The 25,793-nt window shown below is 38.7% G+C and overlaps 2 protein-coding genes and 1 non-coding gene across 7 annotated transcripts; 2 read left to right on the top strand and 1 right to left on the bottom strand.

Annotated features, from left to right (window-relative positions):
• The first annotated feature begins 9,178 nt into the window (after positions 1 to 9,178).
• Positions 9,179 to 16,277, top strand: LOC110823956 (Pentatricopeptide repeat (PPR) superfamily protein). 4 transcript variants are annotated; one of them, XR_015816870.1, is made up of 3 exons: positions 9,179 to 14,084; positions 14,965 to 15,255; positions 15,802 to 16,277. XR_015816870.1 is itself a non-coding variant. In XM_088212942.1 (3 exons), exon 3 carries the CDS (start codon positions 10,738 to 10,740, stop codon positions 13,516 to 13,518), a length of 2,781 nt encoding a protein of 926 aa, XP_088069068.1. In that variant the 5' UTR covers positions 9,179 to 10,095; positions 10,372 to 10,469; positions 10,571 to 10,737; the 3' UTR covers positions 13,519 to 14,388. The 4 variants fall into 4 exon arrangements, 3 of the variants coding, with proteins under 3 accessions (XP_088069068.1, XP_088069067.1, XP_088069066.1); XM_088212942.1 differs by lacking the exons at positions 14,965 to 15,255; positions 15,802 to 16,277 and having other exon boundaries at positions 9,179 to 10,095; positions 10,372 to 10,469; positions 10,571 to 14,388; XM_088212941.1 differs by lacking the exons at positions 14,965 to 15,255; positions 15,802 to 16,277 and having other exon boundaries at positions 9,179 to 10,095; positions 10,372 to 14,388.
• A 1,189-nt stretch (positions 16,278 to 17,466) lies between these two features.
• TRNAC-GCA (transfer RNA cysteine (anticodon GCA)) lies at positions 17,467 to 17,538 on the top strand. The gene has a single exon. It is a non-coding gene; the product is annotated as a tRNA-Cys (tRNA).
• Positions 17,539 to 18,031: 493 nt separating this feature from the next.
• ABO1 (IKI3 family protein) lies at positions 18,032 to 25,190 on the bottom strand. Of its 2 annotated transcripts, XM_088212939.1 has the most exons (6): positions 24,881 to 25,188; positions 23,879 to 24,212; positions 20,442 to 23,502; positions 19,217 to 19,315; positions 18,806 to 19,124; positions 18,032 to 18,272 (listed from the first exon to the last, which is right to left on the bottom strand). In XM_088212939.1, exons 1-6 carry the CDS (start codon positions 25,037 to 25,039, stop codon positions 18,258 to 18,260), a joined length of 3,987 nt encoding a protein of 1,328 aa, XP_088069065.1. In that variant the 5' UTR covers positions 25,040 to 25,188; the 3' UTR covers positions 18,032 to 18,257. The 2 variants fall into 2 exon arrangements, 1 of the variants encoding a protein (XP_088069065.1); XR_015816869.1 differs by lacking the exon at positions 18,032 to 18,272 and having other exon boundaries at positions 18,984 to 19,124; positions 20,414 to 23,502; positions 24,881 to 25,190.
• Positions 25,191 to 25,793: the final 603 nt, after the last annotated feature.

Below are 25,793 nucleotides of genomic sequence, written 5' to 3'. Positions count from 1 at the left end.
ATTTTTTGCCCTCTCTCTTAGTCAAACAATTAGGATACTGCACTCTGAAGTCTTATTCTAACTCCCATGTGGCCTCTTTCTGTGTATGATTCTGCTATAGAACCTTGATGAATAAAATTTCTCTGTTACGGAGTACTTTGTTTTTTCGGTCTCCAATGCCCACTAGTACCTCGTTATAGGATAGATCCTCCTGAAATGAAAGGGGCTCGTTGGCCAAGATGTGTGAGGGGTCCGAGTTGTACTTGCACAGTGTGGACACATGAAACACATTATGAATCCTAAATAGCTCTGGAGGTAGTGTCAGTCTGTAGGCGGCAGTACCAATTCTGTTTAAGATCTCAAATGGCCCAATGACCCAGTGATTTAGTTTTTTCCTCTTGCCAAACATACTGATTCTCTTGAAAAGAGTGACCTTAAAGAACACTCAATCATTTTTCTCAAATTACAAATCCCTCACCCGGGTGTCCGCATAACTCTTCTGCTTGTTCTGAGTCATTTGGATGTTCTTCTTAATCTTAACTATTTTAGTTGTAGTCTCTTCCACAAAATCTGAGCCGAACAATTTTTTATCACCCACCTCTTCCCAACAGATCGATGATCTACATGGACGGCCATACAACATCTTGTACGGAGCCATGTCGATACTTACCTGGTAGTTGTTATTGTAGGCAAACTCTATTAACGGTAAATGATCATCTCAGTGGCCTCCGAAGTCAAGAATACAAGGTAAAAACATATTCTTTAGTGTGCAAATTGTTCTCTCTGATTGTCCATCAGTCTGAGGGTGGAATGCAGTACTAAAAAATATTTTCGTTTCCATGACTTACTGAAGACTATACTAAAATCAAGAATTGAACCTATGGTCCTTGTCGGATACTACTGTCATTGACACTCTATGTAACCTGACTATCTTTCGGATATACATTTTTACTAGCTTGTCCAAATGGTCGGTCATCTTGATAGCCAAGAAGTGAGAAGACTTGGTGAGTCGGTCGACAATTACCAAAATGACATCATGTCCTGAGCGTGTCCTAGGAAACCCTGTCACGAAATCTATTATGATATGTTCCCACTTCCACTATAGGATCGGTAATGGCTGAAGTAACTTGCCTAAGTGTTGATATTCTGCCTTAACCTGTTGACATACTAGACACTTGAAAATAAAATCGGCTATCTCTCTTTTCATGTCATTCTACTAAAAATAAGGTCGTATACTTTTTTGATATATTTTAGTACTTTCGGGATACATGATAAATCTTGAGCTATGAGCCTCTGTCATGATTTTCTTTTTTAGTTCATTGTCATCTGAAACATACATCATGTCCTGATATCTGAGCAATCCATTAGCAGAGACTGGAAATTCTAAATTTACTCTATGTTCTGCATCTTTCCTTAGAGCTATTAGGGTAGAATCGACCGCTTGAACTTCTTTTATTCTCTGGATCAACTCAGGTTGAACAGTTAGGTGGGTCAAACGTGTAACTCTCTTTAAGTCCTGAAGTCGTATATGTTATGCGACCACTATTACCCTGTATTTTAAAACTATTAGGTGAGTTAACATACCCGTACTTTTTCTGTTGAGTGCGCCAGCTACCACATTGCTCTTACCCGAATGTTACAAAATATTGCAATCGTAGTTCTTGAGGAGTTCTATCTAACGTTTCTGATGCATGTTGAGATCCTTATGAGTACATATATGTTTCAAGCTCTTATGGTTGGTATAGATATGAAAAGTCTCTCCATACAAGTAGTAGCGCTAAGTCTTCAATGCGTGTATAATAGCAGTAAGTTTTAAATCGTGGTTGGGGTAGTTTTTTTTTCATGACTCTTCAACTACCTGGACCCATAGGCTATAACCTTCTCATGTTATATTAGAACACAACCCAACCTCAGGTAGGAGGCATCACTATAAACTGTATATTCACCTATCCCACTCGGTAAAACCAACACAGGTGTAGTAGTCAACCGCTTCTTTAGTTCTAAAAAGCTCATTTAACAGTCCTTATTCCTCTCAAACTTAACGTTCTTCTTTGTGAGTCGGGTCAAAAGAGCAACTAAGTTAAAAAATCTTTCTACAAACTTGCGGTTATTTCTGCCATTTTTAAGAAGTTATGAATCTCGTTGACCGAAGTCAATTTTTCCCAATCAAGCACTGCCTCAATTTTTTAGGGGTTCACTGAGACTCCATCTCGTGATATGATGTGCCATAGGAAGGTAGTCTGCTCAAGCCAAAACTCACACTAACTCAACTTTACATACAACTTTTTTTATTTGAGAACCTACAAAAACTGAGTCAGATAGTGAGTGTGTTTCTCTCTACTTTTTAAATAGACCAGAATATCATCGATAAATACAATGACCAACTGATCTAGGAATTGTCTAAAAATTTTATTTATTAAGTCCATAAAGATGGCTGGTGCGTTGGTTAGTCCAAATGGCATGACCAGGAACTCATAGTGTCTGTACCTAGTTCGGAAAGCTGTATTGAGAATGTCATCTGTCCTGATCTTTACCTGATGGTAACCTGAACGCAAATCTATTTTGGAGAAGACCTGGGCACCCTACAACTGGTCAAAAATGTCATCGATCATAAGGAGGGGGTATTTGTTCTTGATCGTGACCCTATTCAATCTCCTGTAGTTAATACATAACCTTAACATCTCATTTCGTTTTATTACAAATGTGACTCCAGCACCCTAAGGGGACACACTATGTCGAATGAACCCACTATTCTACAATTCATTGATATGTTTTTCTCAGCTCTTCCATCTCAATACAACTCATGCAGTAAGGGCCAACTGGGATAGATTGGGTGCCTGGTTGAAGATCTATGGTGAATTCAACTTCTATATCCACTGGCAATTCGGGTAGTTCATCAGGAAATACATCCGAAAAGTCTCGAACTACTAGAATCTCTTGAATACAAATATATTTCTTAGGTTTGCCTAGTTAGAGAAAACAATGAGTTAAAACACTTTATAATAGGAAAATTTCCATGAGGGAATAATATTTAATTTTTTTTTATTAACTTGTAAATGACTTTTCATTAGGAAAGTTGAATACAAGTTTGTTGTGAAAATAATTTATGGTGGCATGATACACCAGTAGCCAGTTCATTCATAGTATTACATCAAAGTCCCCAGTGTCAATCTCTATTAGATCTATGCTCAATTTCTTATATGCTACATTTATAATATAAGCTCTGTATATAACATCTCCTAATAGTGTTCTACTCCCAACAGTAGACACAAACAACACAGAATCAAATTTTTCAGGTAATACATTCAAGTTTGGTGTAAAAACATGTGAGACAAATGAATATAAGGTATCAGTATCAATCAAAACATGTGCAAAGTGATTACAGATAGTTTACATACCCTGTATCACATATGGGTTGGTTTCAGCATCCTGCTGAGTAAGTTTGTAAGCTCTGCCCTGGATAGGAGGTCTGGTTTGGTTCTAATTTTGCAGGCACTCTCTCGCGTAGTGTTGGGCACTTCCATATATGCAATAAGTACTGTTAAGACGATAGCATGGTCAGTCTCTATGATCCTTGCCACAGTGCTGGCAAGTTTTATCGGGTGCTATTACTGGAGCCTGAGGAGGAGCTTGAGTCACTGGTCTAGGTCTCTTGTTCTGCTGGATTAGTGCAGTGGGTGCTAGTCTGCAGTGTCAAACCGGATGTCTGGGATTCCCCACTGCTGGAGAAAAGATGCAAATGTTCCTCTCCACTAGCTGTGCCTTGGCCAGAATGGCTGAGTAAGTACTGAGCTCGAACACGTACAACAACTATCTAATCTCAGGACAGAGGACCCACTCGAACTTTTTTGCCTTCCTGCCTTCATCCATCATGCTCTCAGGGGAATACCGGCCTAACTCTAGAAACCTCTAGCATACTCTGACGCAGTCATATCACCCTAGACTAGGTGTGCAAACTCTATTTCTTTCAGACACTGGAGGTGCTTTAGGAGGTACTTTGTATTGAAGGCCATTAAGAATTGTTATCAAGTGACTGGAACGAGCAAGGTGGCATGCTTGAGCTCCCACCAGCTACTTACCTATCTCACAAGCATATAGGTGGCAAGTACAACTTTTTGTTCGGGAATTACCCCAAGAGTCGTGAAAGCCTTCCCTGTCTCAGCTAACCAGTACTCGGCCTCTTTAAAAGAGGATACCCCTACAAAAGTAGACAGGTTTAGTCTTTTGTACATTTAAATGTAGTATGGGTCTATTATGGGTGGAACTGGGTCCCGTGAAAAAGGGACTGGATTATTATGGGAAGGGACTGGATGACCATGTGGTGGTGCCGAACTATACGGTGGAGGCACCGGATTATAGTGTGGTGGCACCAGGTGATGCGGTGGAGGCACCAGATTATACTGTGGTGGTGCTGAATGGTAAGGTGGAGGAGTAGGGTTGTACTAGGGTGGCTCCAGATCTTCCCACTGCAAGGGTGGCTCAAACTGTGGCAGTGGAGGAGGGTGAAGTAACTCCTTCTTTTCCTCCCGGACCTGTTGGGTAGTGATGAGTCTCTCCAACATCTCAAAGAGTTAGTCAACATTCTCTCGAAGCAAATCCTCCGGGGTGCTCAGTTTAGTAGGGGTATTCATCTCCTCATCTATCTGTATCTACATTTCAGAAGGAAGGGTTGAAAGATAATTTATTTTTGGTGTTTTCTTAGATCATTGTGTAAGGAATGATTCTGAAGAACACAACTCTGATACCAACTATAGAAGCTCGGACTTAAATGAAAATAAATCATAAATTAAATGCAGAAGTGATAATAGAATTAGAGTTTATATTCCTTACACAATAATTTAGAATGCCCAATAGGGCTACGAGAATGTCTCTTCTAAAAGAACAAACGAAAATTAAAGAAATAAACGAAAAATAAATAACTAAGCATCCTAGGATGACCTTCACTAGCTTTTGAAGGAGAGTCTGGGTGGTGAACTATTCATAACCTTCTTGTTGATCGGGATATGGATCTTAGTACTCTTGATATTAAATAGTTAATGAAAGGGTGAGCTACACTAACCCAGTAAGAATATCATACTAATCACATATACAAAAAACTAAAAATTGGTAAAAAATCAGAAAAACAACTAATGGAGCCCTTAATTTAATGTAAATTCATTTACTATAAAGAAAGTCATTTATTCTGTATTGACGTAACAAATTTTTTTAAAAACAACCTTTGAATACCTACATCCATAAACTTTTTATTTCACATATAAGATAACAAGAGACGATCACTTTTTATTTTTACCCGCTTACCGGTACTCTTAGGGGTCCATAGGGATGTCCTCATACTCGTGAACTAAATATCCAATTTAATAATTAACCAGTCATCCCCATATCCGGTCTGGTAATGGGCGCCAAACATTCCACCACCTCGACACCCCGTTCGGTATGAGGGTGAATCATATCTCCCAAACCTTACTGGTAAGGGACTTCCCCACCTCATTCGACTAAGATAACGTTCACGGTAGGATTCCTTATGTACCGGGTCCGTCTGCCATTTTTCGAGTCCCCAACAAGTCTTTCACATACAGATTTTCATAACAATTAACCACGCAATACCCATATCTCATTTTATATTCATAGATCCATAAAACGACATTTAAGCAAGCAATTAAACTTATCATGACCAATAACCGAGTAATCAGATAACCAGATAAACTATGCAGGAAGGAACCAATTAACTCAGATAATCAAGAAGACTATCTAAACTATCAATGCAAGCATGCACAATGTAATGGTAAGCAATTCAGGGTATAACATGAAAATAAACTGGGAATCATGACAAACGTGCATTAACCGGTTCTGACTCCACCAGTAACCTGTAATTTATTTTTAAGTTTTTCTAATTTTTCATAAAAACACACAATTATCGATTATTAAACCTCAATTTACTGTAACAGAGAATAGGGTGAGGGATTCTTACCCAGGTCCGTATTTCGGGATATCGCACTGTCTACTACGCTTCATAACGGGTATCAAATTTTCTGAATTTTTTTTACAAAATCCAAAACACTTGTCACGTACCTAAAAATACTATAAAAATCCAAAATCGGTGTCTAAAACTCATTCTGGCCAATTTTGGGGTTCCAACACGGCGGCACCGCCGTGCTCCGGCACCGGCTCTGCTGCCCACAACGGCAGTTCGCCTTGGCCTAGCTAGTTTTGGCTGGTTTTGATCATTTTTTGGGTGGTTTTGGCCGTATTCCTGAAAAAAAATACGTTAAAGGTCTTAGTTGGCCGAAAAACTATAAAAAACCGAACCTACCAGTAGGGGAACCTCTAGGCGCGGTCGCTCTGCCGATTCTCCTTTACGGTTGATGTTTTTTCTTCGACTAACTTGTACAAAAAAGGACGGTGAACACAACGATCAAAAAATTATGTAAAACAGGAATCAGGAAGGGGCTCATTAGAGGGATTTTAAGGTTTTGGCCGTAGCGGCTCCGCTGGGCTTTACTCGTGATTTTAGCTCATCCGCCATCTATTTTGCTCCAATTTGGCCACAGGGGTACTCGAAATTGAATTTCGAGTAGGTATGAGGAATTTTTACTTTTTTTTAAGGTTAACAGTGGTTTCGGTACTGCGACGGTTGGCGGTCAGCCTCCTTCTCCAGCGTCTGGATTTTCTTCTCCGACAGGGGGTTGATGCTAAGGTTTGAGTTTCAATGTGATGTGAGATATTTATATCTATCCTGCGTTGATCTAGATCGTCCATCGCGATCGATCTCGTCTGTCCGATGTGCCTAAGGAGGAAATAAATTTGAACTGTCTATCACGATTTGATCCTGGTCGTCCGATCGCGCTTAAGGAGAAAATAAATTCAAGCTGTCTACATGCGCATGATCGATCTTAGGCCATTCGATCGCAGGACACACGAATCGCCTGCATGGCACCGACGCCAGCTCACCTCGCCACATAACGTGCTCTGATTCGTCGGGGCTGCTGACTGGACGGTCCTACGTAGCACAATTTTTCCTATTTGCACTCTGACTCCCTATTTCTAATTTTTCTTTTAAAAATACCCCTCAAACCCAAATTTTCACCTTATTTTTTCAAAATTATTTTTGATTTTATCCTTAACCTATTTTTTTTCAATAAATTCAACAAAAATTAAAATAAATTAATTTAAAAATAAATTTTTGTATATTTATAAATGTTAAAATTGATCCTGAGTCAAATTCTGGGTCCGGGTATTAATCTTCACTGGTGATAGGCCTACTCAGGTCGACGATAGTGTCAGTGCTGAGAGCGGGGAACCTACCCCGAATAACAAAGACAGGCCTATTAGGAGCCTCCTCGGAATACAACTTCTGGAAGAACTAATTGGCCATGTGACACCTACCCCGAACAACAAAGACAGGCCTATTAGGAGCCTCCTCGCAATATAGCTGCTGGAAGAACTAATTGGCCATGTGACTAAGTTGACTATCATCCGAAATCTAATTCCCCATTTCGTCCTGGAGCATAAGGATCCTATTGCATCGCTACTGAACCATCGTCCGCGCATGGTAGTAGGCAATATTCTTATCCCCCAGAGAGATAAACTCACACGGTGACTTCTGGATCTAATAGATTTCCTCTTGTAAAAGAAGCGCCTCGAGCTCATGTTGAAGGGATACCTCAAGCCTACTCATATACTTGGAATAGGAGGATTCAAGAGCTTTCTGGGCACCATTGATACGAGCCATTAGTCACCTCTTTCTACAGAAAATATTATCGAATACCATAGTGTTCCAGGTCTTAGCATAGAACTTTTCCACAGTGGCTTGGAGTGAGGTGCCTCATTCCTATCTTCATTTAACAAAAGTGGGGAACCTGGGGTGTATAAGCCAGGTGATAAATAAATGGAAGGGCAGGGAGCTCGGCGTATAGGGTGTCCTAGAACAGATGATTAGAGGTTGTGATCAGACTGGATCTTAGGAAGGTGTTGTACGAAAGAGTCTAAAAACTTGTTAAGCCATGAGAAGTTAACGAGGGCTCGATCAAGGCGTTGGAGGAGACTTCCCTTAATCGCCAAGTGAACTTAGGTCCTACGAAGTCGAATTGAGAGAGCCCATTGTGGCTAATAAAGTGGAGAATAGGGGGCACCCATCACTACCATTAATGGCTCTGCCCTGTTTGTCAGATGCCTTAATAATCGCGTTGAAGTCCCTTGCGAGTAGCTAAGGTTTTTGGATCGTACTATTAAGTTGAGATAGGTGAGACCATAAGTAGCGACACTTTTGTAACTGGGGACTCCCATACACAGCAGTAAAAAAGACACATGACTCGCTACCATTATAATGAATCCAGGTATGGATGAACTGGACATTATTCACCTGGATCTCCACCTGAATTAGATCATTCCAAAGGACCCAAAGACCACCAGCAAAACCATGAGCTTCCACCTTATGAGAAGAATTCAAACTAAGGCAGCCAATGATGCAATCCGCTTTCTCATAAAAAATGCACGGCTCTATCAGAGCGAGAATCGACAGTCTATGTTGCCAACAAAATGTTTGAAGAATACGGCTGACATTGGAATTCGTCGCACATTGACAATTTCAAGTAAGAAGTCTTAAATCCATATAAAAATTGGCAAAGAACGAACAAAACCCTAACCCAACCAAGATCAACCATCAACAGCGGCGTGGCTGGCCTCTGTTCCGGCCACTGTTAGACTGTCAACCACGCTCGGTCCTGCGCACGCACATCCCAGGATCTTGACCACCGAAAATGTCGATGTTTCCAGGGATTCTCCGCACATCCTTCTTTTTTTATGGTCTCGGCATGATGTTTTTCTCACCCGGATACTTGAGTGCTGCCGATCTAGTGGCCAGACCATCCTCTAGGTGCAAGAGCTCAATAGAAGACCGTCAGCCTCCTTGATTTTGGCCAGGTTGACTTGGGAGATCATCGTGCGCCGGTCTTCGATCCGAATAACCAAGTGCTTTCTCAGGTTGAGGAGTGTTGGACCCTAATGGATCGAGGCTGTCGGGTCAGGATCAACTGGGACACGCATATTCCCCTTACTGGGCTTACCTGTTTCGGGCTGCCTCACCACATGCACTCTAGTCAGTGCTGGGCCTGGGCCTTCGAGCATGGTACGAGGGCTCTGTTCGCATGCCGTAACCCAGCCCCCCTCGACCTTACTTTCTTTCAATTACTTTCTCCTATTTAAGTTTTGTTCCATATCAACCACCCTCTCACCAGAGTTATCTAGTTTCCACTTCTCCGTTCATCAGCATTAACTCCCCCCTTGTTTAATCCCTCTAAATCTGTATGCAAATTCGCGTTGCTGTTATCTTCTTCCCCAATCTACGAAATCAGCTTAAATCTGGATCCCGATTCGTTGCGGTCGGTAAATCTGGAATCATTCCATTTCACAGAGCCGTTTCCTTTTTTGTCTTTCCTCCATCCCCGCCTTGTCACCTACATCCAAGGTCCAAACTTTCCTCCGTCTGCTGCCGGCTGGGGCAATGCAGGCTGGTTCTTTCCTTCACCTCTAGTTGCTTCATTAGTCGGGGCTTCTGTTGCTTTCCTCGTGTGCTGTTCTTGGAGATGGCCGTAATAGCCACACTCAAAGCAAATCGTTGGAAGCCCTTCATATTCCACCCATTGAAGGTGCCCCTCAATCCGAATTTTGAAGACCAGAGGCTTGGTGAGATCCACCGAGACGACCATACGCGCAAACTTCCCCCTCTCTATTGACTATGTGTTATAATCTATCCTCACTATCGAGCCAACTGTTTTGGCAATGGCTCTCAACAACCCTTTGTGATAATACTGGATAGGTAGCTCTGGAAAGCGGACCCAGGCAACCACCGAAGTGAGGCAGTCATCGTCGACTGAGAAGGAGGCCGTCCATGGTTGCACTGTCAAATAATGCCCATAGATGACCCACGGTCCCCCTATCAGTGAATGTGAATAATCGTTGGGGTCGGTAAATTTCGCCAGGTAAAAGTTGTTTTCCAGATCGACTAGCTGGAACATTCCCGCAGGTCGCCAGAGGCTTTGTAAGCAGTTGAGGGGGGGTCAAAAGCCGATGACTGTCCAAAAGACAGACGACCGCTGAGTTCCTCATGGATTGAGCTAGGTAATTTTAGACCTTATTCGAGAATGCCACTGTCAGATATTCCCCATCTGATGCCAATATCACATGCTCTTCTCTAATTTCAAAATCGACAATCTTACTCTTTGCCAATTTTGCATTAGCAAGTTTGTCTTTGAAGGACACCCGATTGCTTTTCCAACGCCCGTAGAGTCCCCTGCTTTGCCCCTCATCCTCCGATTCTGTCAAGTCCATGTCACTAGCTTCTTCCCCATTTTTGCCCAAGATTGTGACACCAACATCCTCTTCCGCTGATTGCAGCCGCTCAGGATGTTCCCTTATTCTCACCTTCTTGGTCGAGCGATCGTCATCTACGCACGGCGCCGCTGTGCCTTTGTCAAGCTGAGAAAAATCGTTCAGTGAGAGCATTTTTTTGTTATGAAACTTTATTGTACTATGCAATTTTAACATCATATTCATGTACTTTTAATATGCTTAATTTTTTCTTTCTTAAATTCAGTTCTGACAGAATGTGTATGAATACTCGGATTCAAACTACTTTTGAAACACGTTAGATTCGACGATACCTCGCGTATAAATCCACGAACTCATATCATATATCCATTTTTTAATTTACAACGTCATGGGAAATCAGAGCGATTATTGAGAAGGGAGCTGAGGAAGAAGATGACATTCCTAAGCAGATCCTTCCATGGACTCCCACCAAGAGCCAAATTTCACTCTTTGCCAACCAAAAACGTAGTCAATTGCTCATACCACCTTCACCTTCATCTAAATTCTCCATGCAAAGACATTAACTTTCTCCTTCAACTTCATTGCCGCCTGATAGTCTTAGGCCTTCGACATGACAATGGCTCAACTACCCATCTCATAAACTCCTACTCTCTGTTTCACAAACCGGACCCTGCTCGCTTAGTTCTCGATTCTAATCCAAACCCAAGTGTTGTTTCATGGAATTCCATGATCAGAGCTTACACGAGAGCAGACTATCACAAAGAAGCTCTAAGCTTGTACCGCTGCATGTTAAAGAAGGGAGTTGACCCAGATAAGTATACTTTCACTTTTGCTTTGAAGGCTTGCACGGGTACTCTGGATTTCGGAGAAGGTCTGTCGATTCACCGGGATATAGCTCGTGCGGGTCTTGAATCTGATGTGTATATAGGGACTGGTCTTGTCGATATGTACTGTAAAATGGGTGATCAGAAATCTGCACGAGAGGTGTTTGATAGAATTCCCTACAAAGACGTTGTGGCTTGGAATGCTATGATTGCTGGATTTTCACATAGCGGAGATCCTCGTGAGGCGTTGGCGTTTTTCCGTGGTATGCAAATGAGTGGTGTTGAAGTTGATTTTGTGAGCTTGTTGAACTTAATTCCTGCTATTTCAAAGCTAGCTGATGTTCTTGTTTGCAGGTCTATCCATGGTTATGTGATAAGGAAAGGTTTAACTCCAGTTGTCTATAATGGACTGATTGATATGTATTGTAAGTGTGGGGATGTATATGTTGCTCGATGCATCTTTGAGCGGATGGCAGAGCAGGACAGTGTTTCATGGGGAACCATGATGTCGGGGTATGTTCATAACGGGTGTTTCCTAGAGGTTCTGGAATTGTTTGATCGCATGAAATTTGAAAATGTTAAAATGAATAAGGTAGTGCTGACAAGCAGTGTAATGGCTGCTGCGGAGATGAGGGATTTAGAGAAGGGGAAGATGATTCATGAGTGCATTATCCAACAAGGTTTTGACAATGATGTGTTAATTGCCACTCCAATAATAACCATGTATGTAAAATTTTCAGAACTAGAAAAAGCTAAGCAGTTGTTTCAGGAACTGCCAGAAAGGGATTTGGTTGCTTGGTCTGCAATTATTGCTGCTTGTGTCCAAGAAGAGTATTTTGAAGAAGCTCTTTATTTTTTCAGAAGCATGCAGTGCGAATGTGTAAGACCAAATAGTGTAACTCTGGTAAGTATTCTCCCAGCTTGCACAGAGCTATCTCCGCGGTTAGGCAAGAGTATACACTGCTACACTATAAGGGCCAATATTTTTTCTGATGCAGCAACTGCAACAGCCCTTCTTTCTATGTATTTAAAATTTGGCTTCTTTTCTCACGCACTGGTAATATTCAATATGATACAAAGTAAAGATGTTGTGGCATGGAATGCCTTGATAAATGGATATTCTCAGGCTGGTGATGCTTACAGTGCAATGGATATGTTTTGTAAATTACTGTCATCTGGCATAAAAGCAGTCCCAGGAACCATGGTGGGCTTGCTTCCAGCTTGTGGACTCTTAAACAATTTAAATCAAGGCTCTTGTATCCATGGGAAAATTATAAAGAGTGGATTTGATTCTGACAATCATATAAAGCATGCTCTCATTGACATGTATGCCAAATGTGGAAGCCTTTCCTCAGCTGTATTTTTGTTCAAAATGACTAGCTTCAAAAAGGCTACAATATCGTGGAACATAATGATTGCAGGATATATGCAAAATGGACATGCCGAAGAGGCTATTTCTGCTTTTCATCAAATGAAGCTAGAGAATTTTCGACCTAATTTAGTCACAATTGTAAGTTTCCTTCCTGCAGCAGCTTATTTGGCAGCATTAAGAGAAGGTATAGCTATTCATGCCACCATCATCCAAATGGGATTTCAATCTTACATAGTAGTTGGAAATAATCTCGTTGATATGTATGCTAAATGTGGGTTGCTCAGTTACTCTGAGAAATGTTTTAATGAGATGGAAAATAAAGATATAGTTTCATGGAATGCAATGCTTGCTGGGTATGCTGTTCATGGACTAGGGGATTGTGCTGTTTCACTTTTCTCACTCATGCAAGGGAGAGATGTTCCAGTTGACTCTATATCCTTTCTTAATGTATTGTCTGCTTGTAGACATGCAGGATTAATAAAAGAAGGGAGAAAAATATTCGATTCCATGCATGAAAAGTATGATCTCGAACCGGATCTAGAACACTATGCTTGCATGGTCGATCTGTTAGGTCGTGCTGGTTTATTTGATGAGATGTTGGATTGCATAGACATGATGCCATTAAAACCTGATGCAGGAGTTTGGGGAGCTTTGATAAGCTCGTCTAGAATACATTCCAATGTGCAGTTAGGAGAGGTTGCACTGGATTATCTTGTCAAACTTGAGCCTAGAAACCCAAGTCATAAACTGGCCCTTTTGGATTTGTATGCTCAATATGGGAAGAGGAATATTGCAGACTATCCAAGATCAAAGTTTAATACGGGGATAAAGAAAATTCCTGGATGTAGTTGGGTTCAGGATAAAAATAGGGTACATGCATTCCAGGTAGATGACCGAAGCCACCCACAAGTTGAGAGCATCAATAGCATCTTGAGCGTATTACATCTGGAAATAGAGAGTATGGGATATTTTCCCGGAAGGAGCTGCGACTTAGAAAATATGGAGTGGCAAGGATAAAAAAGAATTGTTTCTAGCGATGATGAAAAGAGGCTAGGCGCAGATTTGTATTTGTCTCTGCAAAAACCTTGATCAATGTTTCCAAGCTGAAGGATCTTGTTGCCTGCGAGGCTCAGATACTGCCATAGAGTTAAATTAAAAAACAAGCCACAAATTGTCAGAGAGACTATTTGTTTCCATCATCTGTGGGTGGCACTGGCTCATGCTTGCTAGTGATTCTTCACTCAAGATATTCTCCAGCATTTGCAACTATTGTGGGAGCAAAGAAAGATGAAATTTGGCTATTGAAGCCCTGAAAGTCCTATTTCAGTTTCAGAGAAGTTTAGTGGTGAACCAGTAATGAATAAAGCTAGTGCTCTGCTCCCTGAACATGCAGAATTATATCATTCAAAGCTGACTAAGAATTTGAGACCACCTGTGGTTGTGCTTAAGGATATCCGTGAAAGTTCAGAACTAGAAGGATCTTGCAGAATATTGAGATCTATGAGGCTTAAGGATATCCCTGAAAGTTCAGAACTAGAAGGATCTTGCAGAATATTGAGATTTATGAGATCTATGGTACAGAGGTACTCCTTATGACTTTATATCATTGATTTTTCTGTTGTTAACGAACTTCTTCATGTTCGTATTCGGATCTTCAAATCAGATTAAATTTATTGAAGGACCTGAAGATACAAAGAGGAGTTATGTCAAAGCATCTGCTTGAGACTGTTAATCTCTAGTCCTTTGTTAATCTTCTTGATGGCAATAACCAACTTCTTGTCGTTTATCCATGATAGTAATGTTCCACAGGTTTAGTTTGTCTCTTGGCTTACACCAGAAACAGTTTTCTGTGGAGTTAATTCTCTATTAATACATAATTTGACCTTACGATATGATTTGCAACTTCAGCATATCAATTGTAGCAAGTAGATGGTGGGGATTTAGCTGCTAGAGGAATAAATTTCTCAACCTAGAATACACCAAATGATGATATAATTCGCATATAAACTTGTTATTGGGAATTGCACTGTGGGGAATTGTAGTAAAAGCTCCTCTGCTTTAAGTATATGCATTGTCTTTAGCTGTTGGGTCTTTAGAGAATTTTGTGACCATCACAACTGGATCTGTTGTAGTAGGATTTTCATTGTTTAGGTCTTAATAGCTTAGTGTTTGCTCATAGAACCAATGCTATTTGAAATATATTTTCCACTATAAGCAAGAATCAATATTGAAAATCTGAGAGAGGCCACAGAGTGGGTTACTGGAAATAAGCCATAAAAGCTTTAAGCTTAATTCCATCTGGCCCCTCTTTTCTTTGTCTTATACCTTGTAGCTTTCTGTTCCAGTTCTTTTTTTAGTCGGTAGAAAAAAATCACTTCATATGTTTTCACATATTATTTGCACTTCAGAAGCTTTCCAGCAATGAGCTTCTCATTTTCTGTTTCATTGGTATTTGAACATGAGGTGCAATCTTTGTTCATCTGACCTGAGATATCAAGGTTCAACAAAAATTCCAGCAATGAGCTTCTCATTTTCTGTTTCATTGGTACTTGAGCATGAAGTGCAATCTTTGTTCATCTGACCTGAGATATCAAGGTTCAACAAGAATTCTTGTCAGACAGTCAGTGTGGGTCAGTGATTTTGGCTTTCACCTTTTCTGTTCTGTTCCCTGCTGCTGATATTATTGTACGAGAACTCAGAGATAAGATGAAGGTTCCAGGACCAAAGTTTATCATATAAAACAAGATCAGATAGGTAAAAGTTTAAACTTTGATATTATGGTGTAAAGTAAGAATTAATCAACTGCTATTGTACAAGTTACATATATGATATATAATGGTATGATATATTTATGTATTTATATTTAATGATGATTTAATTGTTGTACGGGATTTTTTAATCTTTACCAAGTGGCATCAATGGACTGAACTTTTAATGCCCAAGTATAATCTCAAAACAAAATCAAACAGGATCTGTTGATGAGGTTCTACAATGGAGCAACAGAGGCAAGCTATGTTGAACATGAAGAGAGTTACTACACAATATAAGAGCTTGATCACATATTGTCTCTCCAACTTTTAGCTTTGATTTTCAAAATAATTACATTGACTTTCCCAATGTGGATCCTATAGATTGCATTTACTCATAAACATCAAACGTAACCTCATAAAACTCTAATTTATTTAGAAAAAGTAACTTGCATTATTACATCATGCATAAATGCTACAACTCAGAAACATGTAACAGCAGCAGAAACAACATTAATTGTTACTGTTTGTTTGCTTTCTCATTCTCCCGCAGCTCAGCAAAGTAACCCTGTGGATTCTTCTCAAACACCTCCCTGGAAATATGAACTTGCCTCTGCTTCCGGGAGCCATCATCACTATAGTGCCTCCGCCACCTCCGACATCATAGGAGCCATTGCTGCCATTTTTAAGACCACTACTGCCATCACACTTTTTTGTGTGGCCTTTATTACGATCTACTTTGAAGATGATGCTGGACACTGATAGTGATTTATCTACTACTTTGTTCAGAAGTCTCATGCTCAGAAGCAATGTAGATTTTGATTATTAATAGGTGAACTATTTGCCGGAGTTTTTAATTTTCTTCAAGGTTGTGTTTGGTATATGTGTAGGGTAAGGTAATATAAGCTATCGAAGATAAGATTTTGACCCAATTATATATTTGTGATGATTAAATAAACGAACGAATAATATAGTATAAGAAACTATATTATTTTTTTAATTTATTTTAATAATTAATAGTAAAAACAATGATAATAGTTATGACAATGATAATGATAATAATATTAGTAATAATAATAAAATAATAAATTTAATTATAAATAACAATATAATATTAGTTATAACATATGGTAATAGTAAAGGTGAGATGATGACCGGTGTAAATGGTGGCTATCATAGTAAGAAAGATGGTGGGGTGTTGATAAGGGTGGCAATTTTCATAGTTAGTAGTGAAAAGGGCAACGCGACAGTGGTGAAATAGGTGATTGTATGGTAGTAATAATGTTACTGGAGGTAGTACTAATAATAGTGACGATGCTAATAATAGTAAAACAGTATTGGTGAGACAATAATAAGGTGAAACAACAATAGTGACAATGATGGTTGGATAACAGTGGTAGCAGTAATTGTTTAATTATAATAATAAAATATTATAACAGGAACAACTGTAATAAGATAATAATAATAATAATATAAAATATAAGAGTTGTTATGATAATAAATATAACAATTATAATATTTTTGTTAAATGTGTACATGTGACAAAAAATAAGAATTATTTTATTATTTTTTTAAAAAACAATATAATTAAATATTATTTAATTAATTTTTATAGAATAAATAATATAATCTATTTTGCAATAAATATAGAGTGATTAGTGTATTAATTTATATATAAAAAAATTTACTCTCAAACAATGAACAGGAATATGGTAAGATGACAGTTATAATATTATTGTTAAATGTGAAAATATGGAGGAAAAAAATATAAAAATTATTTCAGTCGTTTTAAATGACTATTTAAATAAATATTCTTTATTTATTTATTATAAAATACAACATATTATTTATGCTATTGTAAGTATGGAGTAGGAGATGTCTTATCATTTTTTTTTTTTTCTAAAAAATTAGGTAAGACAGGATAAGAAAATTTTCTCATCCCTCATCCTATTCTACTAAGTACCAGATATAGCCTAAATATTTACCATAAACATCCTAATTAGCATAACATATCTTCAATTACATTCATGGATTGATTAAGAATTCAAGGGTTGATTATCCCAGAGTTAAAGTTAAATTATGTGGCTTTTCAAGTTTTACTAAAAAAATAGAAGTTGACTTATTTGATTTTCAAAAACAATGAGAGGAAAATTTAATTAAGTTAATATATCGTTTGGGTCTTGGTTTTGTTATTATTTTGGGCACCTTTTGCAACAAGGGGTCCATAGCTCAGTGGTAGAGCATTTGACTGCAGATCAAGAGGTCACCGGTTCGAACCCGGTTGGGCCCTTTTTAGGTGCCTTTTCCCCCTTTTTTTTATTCTTCACGCGGTTGTGCTTTTTCTGAGCTTTGTTTTTCTTCTTTTCTCTTCACACTGACAACTATTTGAACCTCTAATTTTACAGAATTGATTTTTTTTTTTTTTTTTGGGGGTAAAAACAAGATTATCTTATTGAGGATTAATTAGATGAAGAAAGAGTCAATTTTAACAAAGTGGATATTTTTTTCTCGGGGATTGTTAAGTAAGCCCTTGTTTCACCTTCTTGAGATGCTGATTCATTGCCCCTAGTAGCATATCTCCTAAACATAATGCCATCCACGAGAATTGAACGACGCCATGAATCAGTAATAAGTTTTTTATCCTTTTGAATAGTTCAAATTTTTTAAGCATTTGAATCTAATCGTTGGGCATTTTAAAATAGCATGACTAGAAAGCATGGTAGTACCAACCTATTGTTCAATCCCACCACCCAGACTATCAAAAAGTGTCTTATCAACAAAAAGAAACAAAAAAAGGCGATGTTGCATTCTAACTTCAAAATGAAGTTAACCATAAAATTTGGACACTCAAAAAATCCTACGGATTGCTGCATTACTGATAAATACTAATGAGCATTCGTTTAAAAAGAACACCAGCAGTAGATGAAAGTCATTGATGGTATGAGTCGTCATCCTTGGACATTCATCATCGGTTTGGCTTTCAGCCTCGTGCTTCTTCCCAGTCGTGACCTAGACCGCGGCAGCCTGCATTCAGAAATCAGCATTGTAAGTAACCAAATGCTCCAGACACCGAAAACAAAAGCGTAACTGCTTCCCATCATCATGTTTTTCGTTGTAATTCTTAGTAGTCAATACAACCTCCATTTTAGTCACTCATGAAGATGTATTTTGTACCCTTCAGAAATATGATAACCTGCCACTACTTGGATGATGAGGATTGGGATTGGATTACTCAATCCATCACTGGGAATCGTGTAACTTTTGGTCAACCTTAGCGAAAGAACGTGGAGGATCAATAAACAGAGAGTAAAATTTATTAAGTGCATTGAGATTTAGTGTAAAAGACCTAAGGTTGAAAAGTTAGTCAAGTCAAGGTGAACGAGTGGTCAGGTGAGAATAAATTAAAGAAGCACATTGTATTAGAACTGAACCTTATCCGCTTAACCACATAATCAAAGGAAAATTATCTGAATGGAATCAGTCTAGCAAAGTGCATGCCTGAAGGTTTAGGCTGAACTAAAAATAGAAAAATACTGCTAGAAATTTATTAGTCTCACCATTGAAGGAGATATGAAGACCCTCAACCGCCAAGAAAAAGCATCTGAATCTTGCACTTCACTTCTTATTTTTGGTAAATAATGCTCCAGGGTATGACTGTGCTCATCAATGCTATTGGTGGCCATTGTCTCCTCGGCAAGTTTCACTGCTGCCATTTGAAGCAGTTGAAATTTCTCCCCTGTACGTTGCATTTTGCATGCAGTTTCTTCCTCGCCAAGCATCATAAGAGAAACTAACAAAGATTTAAGCTCGCGCTTTGCTCCAGCTGTCAAAGACATACCCTTCAAATGCTCAACCAGTGCCATCTCCTCATCAGGGCTACAAAATCCATAATTTTAGCATTACTACTGCTAATAGAGAAGAATGCATACGAAAAATAGAAGCACTTAAACTTTGAATAACCAAAATACCTGCCGGGGCGGATTTTTCCTCTTTTTCTCTGGCGTCTTGTGTCTCTTGCCTTGCTAGCCACAGTGGAGCTGATGGAAGCAGCTAAGCCCCTTCTTGTCCTGGTCATTGAGGAGACAACCACATTAAGCAAATCAAACACTTTGAATTGATATAAGGATTTCGGATGTAGACTACATCTTTGCGTTTACCCTAGTAAGTAACTATGACCTCCCTTCCAGAATTATTTCAAAAAAAAAAGAGACCTCCCTTCGAAAAGAATGGTGGATCAAGAAGAAACATAAAAGACAAAAAAAAAAAAGAAAAAAGATTCTATACATGGAAGAGGGCTAAGGGAATAGAAAGAGGAGCTCAAACCTTGAGTTCCTAAAGACAACCTCAAATTGGGTTCTGATTGCACTAACAAAGTAGTATTATGTTACAAAAAAGCATAATTTACAGAAAAGATTGATAACAAAACACTACAGGACAATGACTCTTACGGCCCGGAAAAACCAAGGACCCACTTATGCTACCACAGGCAACCAGGCCCACTGCTGTCAAACAAAGGCTTTTGCAATAACTATAGTAAGAAACACAAATGTCTCGAAAAAAAAAAAATCCTTAGGATCTCACTGGGGGTCACATTTTAAAGCAAACCCATAAAAGTACCATACAAGAAGCCTCCTTTAACATGCTCCTGGTAGATATATAAACATACTGTAATGAAACAACTGTTTAGTACATGAGACAGAGAACTGGATAGGGCACTACCAGCCACAAGAAAAACTTAAAATTCAATGACTCTGTTCACCATTACTTCAGACAGAAAGATCTGTGTAGAAGGATCCATGTAAACCCAAAGGTGGGATAAAAGAATTAGTTTGGTTCAGATCAGTTACCAATATTGTCCCTTAAGCATCCATCATTACAAGTAAAAGTCATATGAACTAAGGCAAAAATAGATTGTGAATACTGAGCTAATTGAAATCCTCTAGCTACCTTAACCTGCTTAAAGAATATTTCTTTTGTCCATTGCTCTCCACCAATTACCCAAGCTCCACTCCCCTTCTTTTTCCCCCACCAGCTGGGGCAAAAAAAAAAAAAAAAAAAAAACCTAGAAAAAGGAAAGACATGCCCCTATAGTTACCAAAATCATTGACTTAAAGTTAACAGGTATGTTATGCATTTAGTGAAGGATTAAGACTTTAATGGCTAACCATGTGAAAAAAAAGTGAATGAAGATACCCTGTGGTATAGGCACTCATGCCACTGAAAGTACTGCTAGCTTCTGAAGCGCTATCATCATCAACATTATTCACTGACTGCTCTTCTGACTGGAGCTTTGCTTGCAGTAGCAATCTTCTCTGTCGAACAGCTAGGTAGCGAGTCAAGTATTTCCCAATCTTTTCTGATCCTTCCTCGTATTCAGTTATCAGACTGCTAGCACATTCCAGTGATGCATTTTTCAGTTCTGATATTAAGTCCTCTCTCCTGTGCATAAAAGAAACCCTCAAAGCCTCCTCCCACTCCCTTGCAATGATGAGCAACTGTATTCCACTATTTACATCTCCACAATACTCCAGAGCAATTTTGGCAGCTTCTCCCGGTTTACCAAGGACCTGAAGCTCTTCACACAGTTCATGAGCCAATTGCGTAATCCCATCCTTGTCCAATTTTAGAAGTCCAGCTACTGTAAACACCCTGTTCCAATTACCACAAGCACGATATTCCTTCAAAGCCTTTTCCAAACGGGAACAACACAAATAAATAGCAGCAGCATCCTCAAAGCATTTTTCGTCACTAAGATGATCTCCCCAAGCCTCAAGTACCTGTGCTCTCTTCACAGGATCAGTAATCAATTGAAGTCCCAAAGGAAATAGTTGAGGGTTTTTCTTCAAGAGGTTCATGCTATCTGCATAATAGGCATCTCCTGCAGATACAATGTGCTTAAGAGCACTCTCAAACCTCCGCAACTTAAGGTCAATGTTATAACGCATTAAGAAAGCTGGCATGCTTTCCAATTCTTGAAGAAAAGGAAGAAATTCCTTAGGGTCTCGTTGGGAATTCAATGCTACAATAGCTGCAAGGTTCAAATCATAAAGGCCTAAAGCAGCATCAAATACAGCTTCAGAATCTGATAACCACAACAAATGCTTCAGAGCTTCTTCAGCAGAAGGGCAAGACAGTCTCCTGGGGTCATCAGAACTTAATAATTCCATTTCACGTATAGCTTTTATCCTCTTCAAAGCTTCTTTGAGAGCTGGAGGATCACTACGAGCGAGAGTGGTCAAGATGCAAAGTTCCCTTGCTGGACTTTCTGGTATTTTTCCTTCAAGGGCTTTCCTTATTGCAAGCAGCACTGAAGTTACTTTGTTATTAGAATCAGAATCGAAGCTTTTGGTCTGCTCTGCCTTAAGCTCTTGTGAGGAAGGTGACAAGATAAACGTTTTATAGAGTGTCTCTGTAATATTTTCATTTTTTATGGCACAAACAAACTCAGTTATGTAGCTCAAGTTGTTGACTTGACTAACAAAATCTGAAGCTGATAGAAGAAATGTTGGCCAACCACAATGGTCAACAATGATATTAAAATCAATTCTATGCCGCCTCACCATGTGTAGCGCATCTCTAAAACGCCTCTGGACCAAAGCATGGACAATTGAAGCAAGGACCAATTTTCTTGGGTAAATGGATTCTAGATTCCCTCGGGTTGTTTGTAAGATGACGGCAGCTTCATCCCCATGCAAGACACCAATTATTTTGGCACCTCTTTCCCAGATATTCGTAAAGTTCATGTTTTCTTCTTCTCCTCTCCTTTTATTACCATGAACAAAATTCTCATGCTTTAACTCCATTTCTCCATGCAGTATATCACTGATGTCCACAACAAAGAGCAGATATTGTTTACTTGCAAGAATTACATGGGTGACCAAGTTATCATCCAGCTTTGAGTAAACTGAGAAACTGCTACAATTATTGCAGAGTATTCTGCCGCTGACATGGAACCTGCCTATGTCATCAAGCCCAAAAAGCAAAGGCTTCACAGACCCACTGCCACCAACTGGAACCACACTCATCCAAGGGCAAGAGGATGAAAAACTAATATCATCATGTGTAGGAGCACTTCTAATGAGACCCAATTTTGAGATATATTCTAAGATTCTTCCACCATCAAGCTGGATGAATGCTGAGCATCTTTTAGCAGGGTTAGGAGCAACACCAATTACTGGCCTATCCAGAGAATCTCTACGGGAAACTTTTGCATGCCAACCGGAACATGTCACCAGACCTGGGACATGATCCTCAGAACACGTAAGCTCAATCTCCTGCATGTAAAAACCATGAAGCCCATCCTTGCTTGCCGAGGTTTGACAAAAGTAATCTCCTTGACAGAAATCATAGTGAGACACAGTGAGAAGTATATGAGAATCCAACCACACAAGATGTACAAAAGACCCAAATTTTGTTTCGGAGAGAGAAGCTTCAACATTAAATTCTTTGCCTTCTAATTCCTCCCACACATCAGAAGCAGGAAGGTCCACAACACACAAACAGCCATCTGATAAAGTTGCAGCTAGACAATTTTTGGAGTTTCTTGAATAAAAGGCCACATCACAGACAGAACTTGGAAATTTCAGATTGAATAAGTACATAGGAGGTGGCATCAAGGACATAGAAAGGGGGGTTAAACATATCCTGGAATCATCAATGACTAGGGCAGTTGAGTTCTCCATAACAGCTGTAATCCAAACGAAGTTGTAAAGCATGACCCGCCCACTAAGAGTCCAACAAATCAATTGCTGTGGCCTTGTTGGATCCCACATGAACTTTACTCCATCCTCTCTTGAGCATCTAATTTCATGTTTTAAGTACCAATGGTTGTTGCTGAAGAACCATATCTTAACAGAGTCATACCCTTCACATCTGACAATAGCTGCAAGAAGATCTGAAGTGCAATTCCATTTTAGCATTTCCACAGTAACATTTACTGGCTCATTAATGATGAATGAGCTTCTTTCCAGTCCATTCCTCTCAAAGAAAGCAATTGAGGGACTTTGATTATCTACTTTCCTGTCATAAACAGCTGCAATTTTTGCCCCTCTTGGCATCCATTCGAGAACTGCTCCCGCGAAGTTCTTTGATTCTGAAGAAGCTTGCAATGTACCAGAATCCCGCTCCCAAACTTTAATCCTCTTGAGGACTGAAATAGAATTATACACCTCACTCAAAGTTGCGAAATATTTACCATCACCTCTCCAAGAGATGGAATACTCGCATGGATTTCTGGAACAAGATTCTGCTTCACCTGAATATACATTTCAATAAAAAAGAAATTACTCAAATACTGCAGAAAAGGTACCAAGACAAAAGCTTTCCCTCAACAAGATGACTTGAAAAGATCTTTAAGGAACTGCATTACAGTATTGCAAAACTACATTAAAACATCGATAGTGAAATGATTGAAATCTCACGTATTTCAGGAACAAGATTTTGGTTCACGTGAATACATTTCAATAAGAAAATTATTCAAATACTGCAGAAAATGTACTAAGACAAAAGCTATCCTTCAACAAGATGATTTGAAAAGTATCTTTAAGTAACTGTGTTCTAGTATTGCAAATACACTAAAACAATGATAATATACTGATTGAAATTTAAGAATAATGGAGAAAGGTCCTTACGTACGTCAACACCTTCAGGAAGTTCCTCCAAAGTAATCTCGTATAACAAATCCCAATCATGAGTCATCACTAGTAACTGTCCAAAACCAGTAATTACACTAAACACATCTCCATCGGGACTGGGTGAGATGCGCTTAACACCGCCCTCCACCATACCCACAATTTCTGTTGCATTAGCATCCACATCATGCATGAGCAAGTGTCCACCCGAAGTCCCCAAAATCAGCCCTTCTTTCTCCATAAGATAATCAAAGGACGTAATAGTGTCCCCGGGTTCCAAATCAATGCAATCAATTTCTGCTGGTAACAAGGCTTCACTCCAAACTCTTTCATTCTGGCAAATACATCAGCTCTTAGTTAGAGGAGAAAGAAGTGAGAAAGCTTATATTTATACAAACTATGTAATCATTCCATATGCTAAACATCACCAACTTCCTGAAATTAACTATGGTACCAAAATCCCCAGAATACCAAGGTTTCTAAATTGTATGCACTGTCCATAAGTGAATTGCATTGTGACATTTAAAAGTAAGCTTGCACAGGAACATCCTGTCTCCGCAATGTGATTACTAAAACATTGCTTCTTATCAAACATTAGGTTACTTCTATATGCTCTCAGGTTCAAGCTCAAAAGTACATCAGCAAAAGAATGGTTTCATATTGACATTCATTACTTTTTCAAGCTTCAGCAACTCCCTTCCTAAGCCCATTCAACCAATGTTAGCTTCATATTCATTACAAGCTGCACTCGAATAAAAGAAAAAAATATGCCCGGAAAGAAAACACAACAGTTCAACTTCATAAACAAATGCCCAACATAAACACGCAAACGAGACATCCAATCCCCTTCTCCCCATCAGCTTCCTCAGCAAAGCACAAGGAGTAAAAGGAAACCAACAGCATCCTTGAATCAGTTAACGTACAGAATCTCATCCTTAACATGCACATACACGAATATATAATTACAAGCGTATGCAGACAGCAACACAAATACGCATATACCTGGAAGGAAGAAAGGTGAGTTGTGTAAATGAAATTAGTGGAAGAAGCAAAGAACAGGCGGTTTCGCTCGATGTCAAGTGCAGAGAAGAGTATAGTTTCTTTCTCTGATTGTAACTGGAGATTTAGAGGAATCTCGGAATAGAGCTTCAAGTTATTCATTTTGAATAAGAATTGAATTGAACACTCTTAAAAAAAAAAACGATCTAGCTTTGATAAACTACGCGATAAATAAACAAAAATTAAAAAAAATAAAAATCTACTAAAAAGACTAGGGTTTTCAGGAGTTTAAGAACAAATGAAGACGATGCGGTAACAAGGGGGAAATTATCCGGAGAAACGGGTATACCACGTCAGCCCACCACTGTCTACGTGTACATCCAATCATCAAGATCATTTTTAGGGTTGTTTTATTTATAATTTTTTTTGGACTTAAATAATAAAAAAAGTCCGGCAAATTTTAATATTTTTCTTATTTAAGTCTTAAATATTTTTTTATTCCATATAAGTCTTTATATATTTTAATTTTTTTTTTTCAAATAAATACTTAAAATTAATAGAAAATTAACTTCAAATCAAACGACATTGATTAACCACCTGTTGATGACACAAAAAATTTATTTATAAATTGAATAAAGAAAATTAGTACATAAATTATTTTGTTAAAAATTTATGATAAATTTAAATTAATTAATATGATTTATAAAATGAGATGAGTAAAACATTCATGTTAGAAAGCACTGTCTCTAATAATCGATTAAGGTAATGTTTAAATTTAAATTCAATCATATGTTTATATAGGTTTTAGTATAAATATAACAACATCATTTTTAAAAAAGCTATGATTCAATATATTCAGTATTAAATTTAATCATACGAGCTGGCAGGCAATTAGGCACATTGAGATTTTACCCTT

This window comes from Carica papaya, chromosome 2 (assembly GCF_054855325.1).
Source record: "Carica papaya isolate Zhongbai chromosome 2, ASM5485532v1, whole genome shotgun sequence".
Lineage (NCBI taxonomy): Eukaryota > Viridiplantae > Streptophyta > Magnoliopsida > Brassicales > Caricaceae > Carica > Carica papaya.
Note: the sequence above shows the minus strand (reverse complement) of the source record. Positions and strands in the feature narration are given on the sequence as shown.

What these genes read in the sequence shown, in the direction of transcription:
- LOC110823956 (XM_088212942.1), top strand. Translation starts at nt 10,738, where the DNA reads ATGACATTCCTAAGCAGATCCTTCCATGGACTCCCACCAAGAGCCAAA.
- ABO1 (XM_088212939.1), bottom strand. Translation starts at nt 25,039, where the DNA reads ATGAATAACTTGAAGCTCTATTCCGAGATTCCTCTAAATCTCCAGTTA. An exon ending in TCCTGAAGGTGTTGACGTAC is followed by an intron (nt 23,503 to 23,878) that starts GTAAGGACCTTT and finishes ATGTATATTCAG; the next exon opens with GTGAAGCAGAATCTTGTTCC. An exon ending in ATGAGTGCCTATACCACAGG is followed by an intron (nt 19,316 to 20,441) that starts GTATCTTCATTC and finishes CTCAATGACCAG; the next exon opens with GACAAGAAGGGGCTTAGCTG.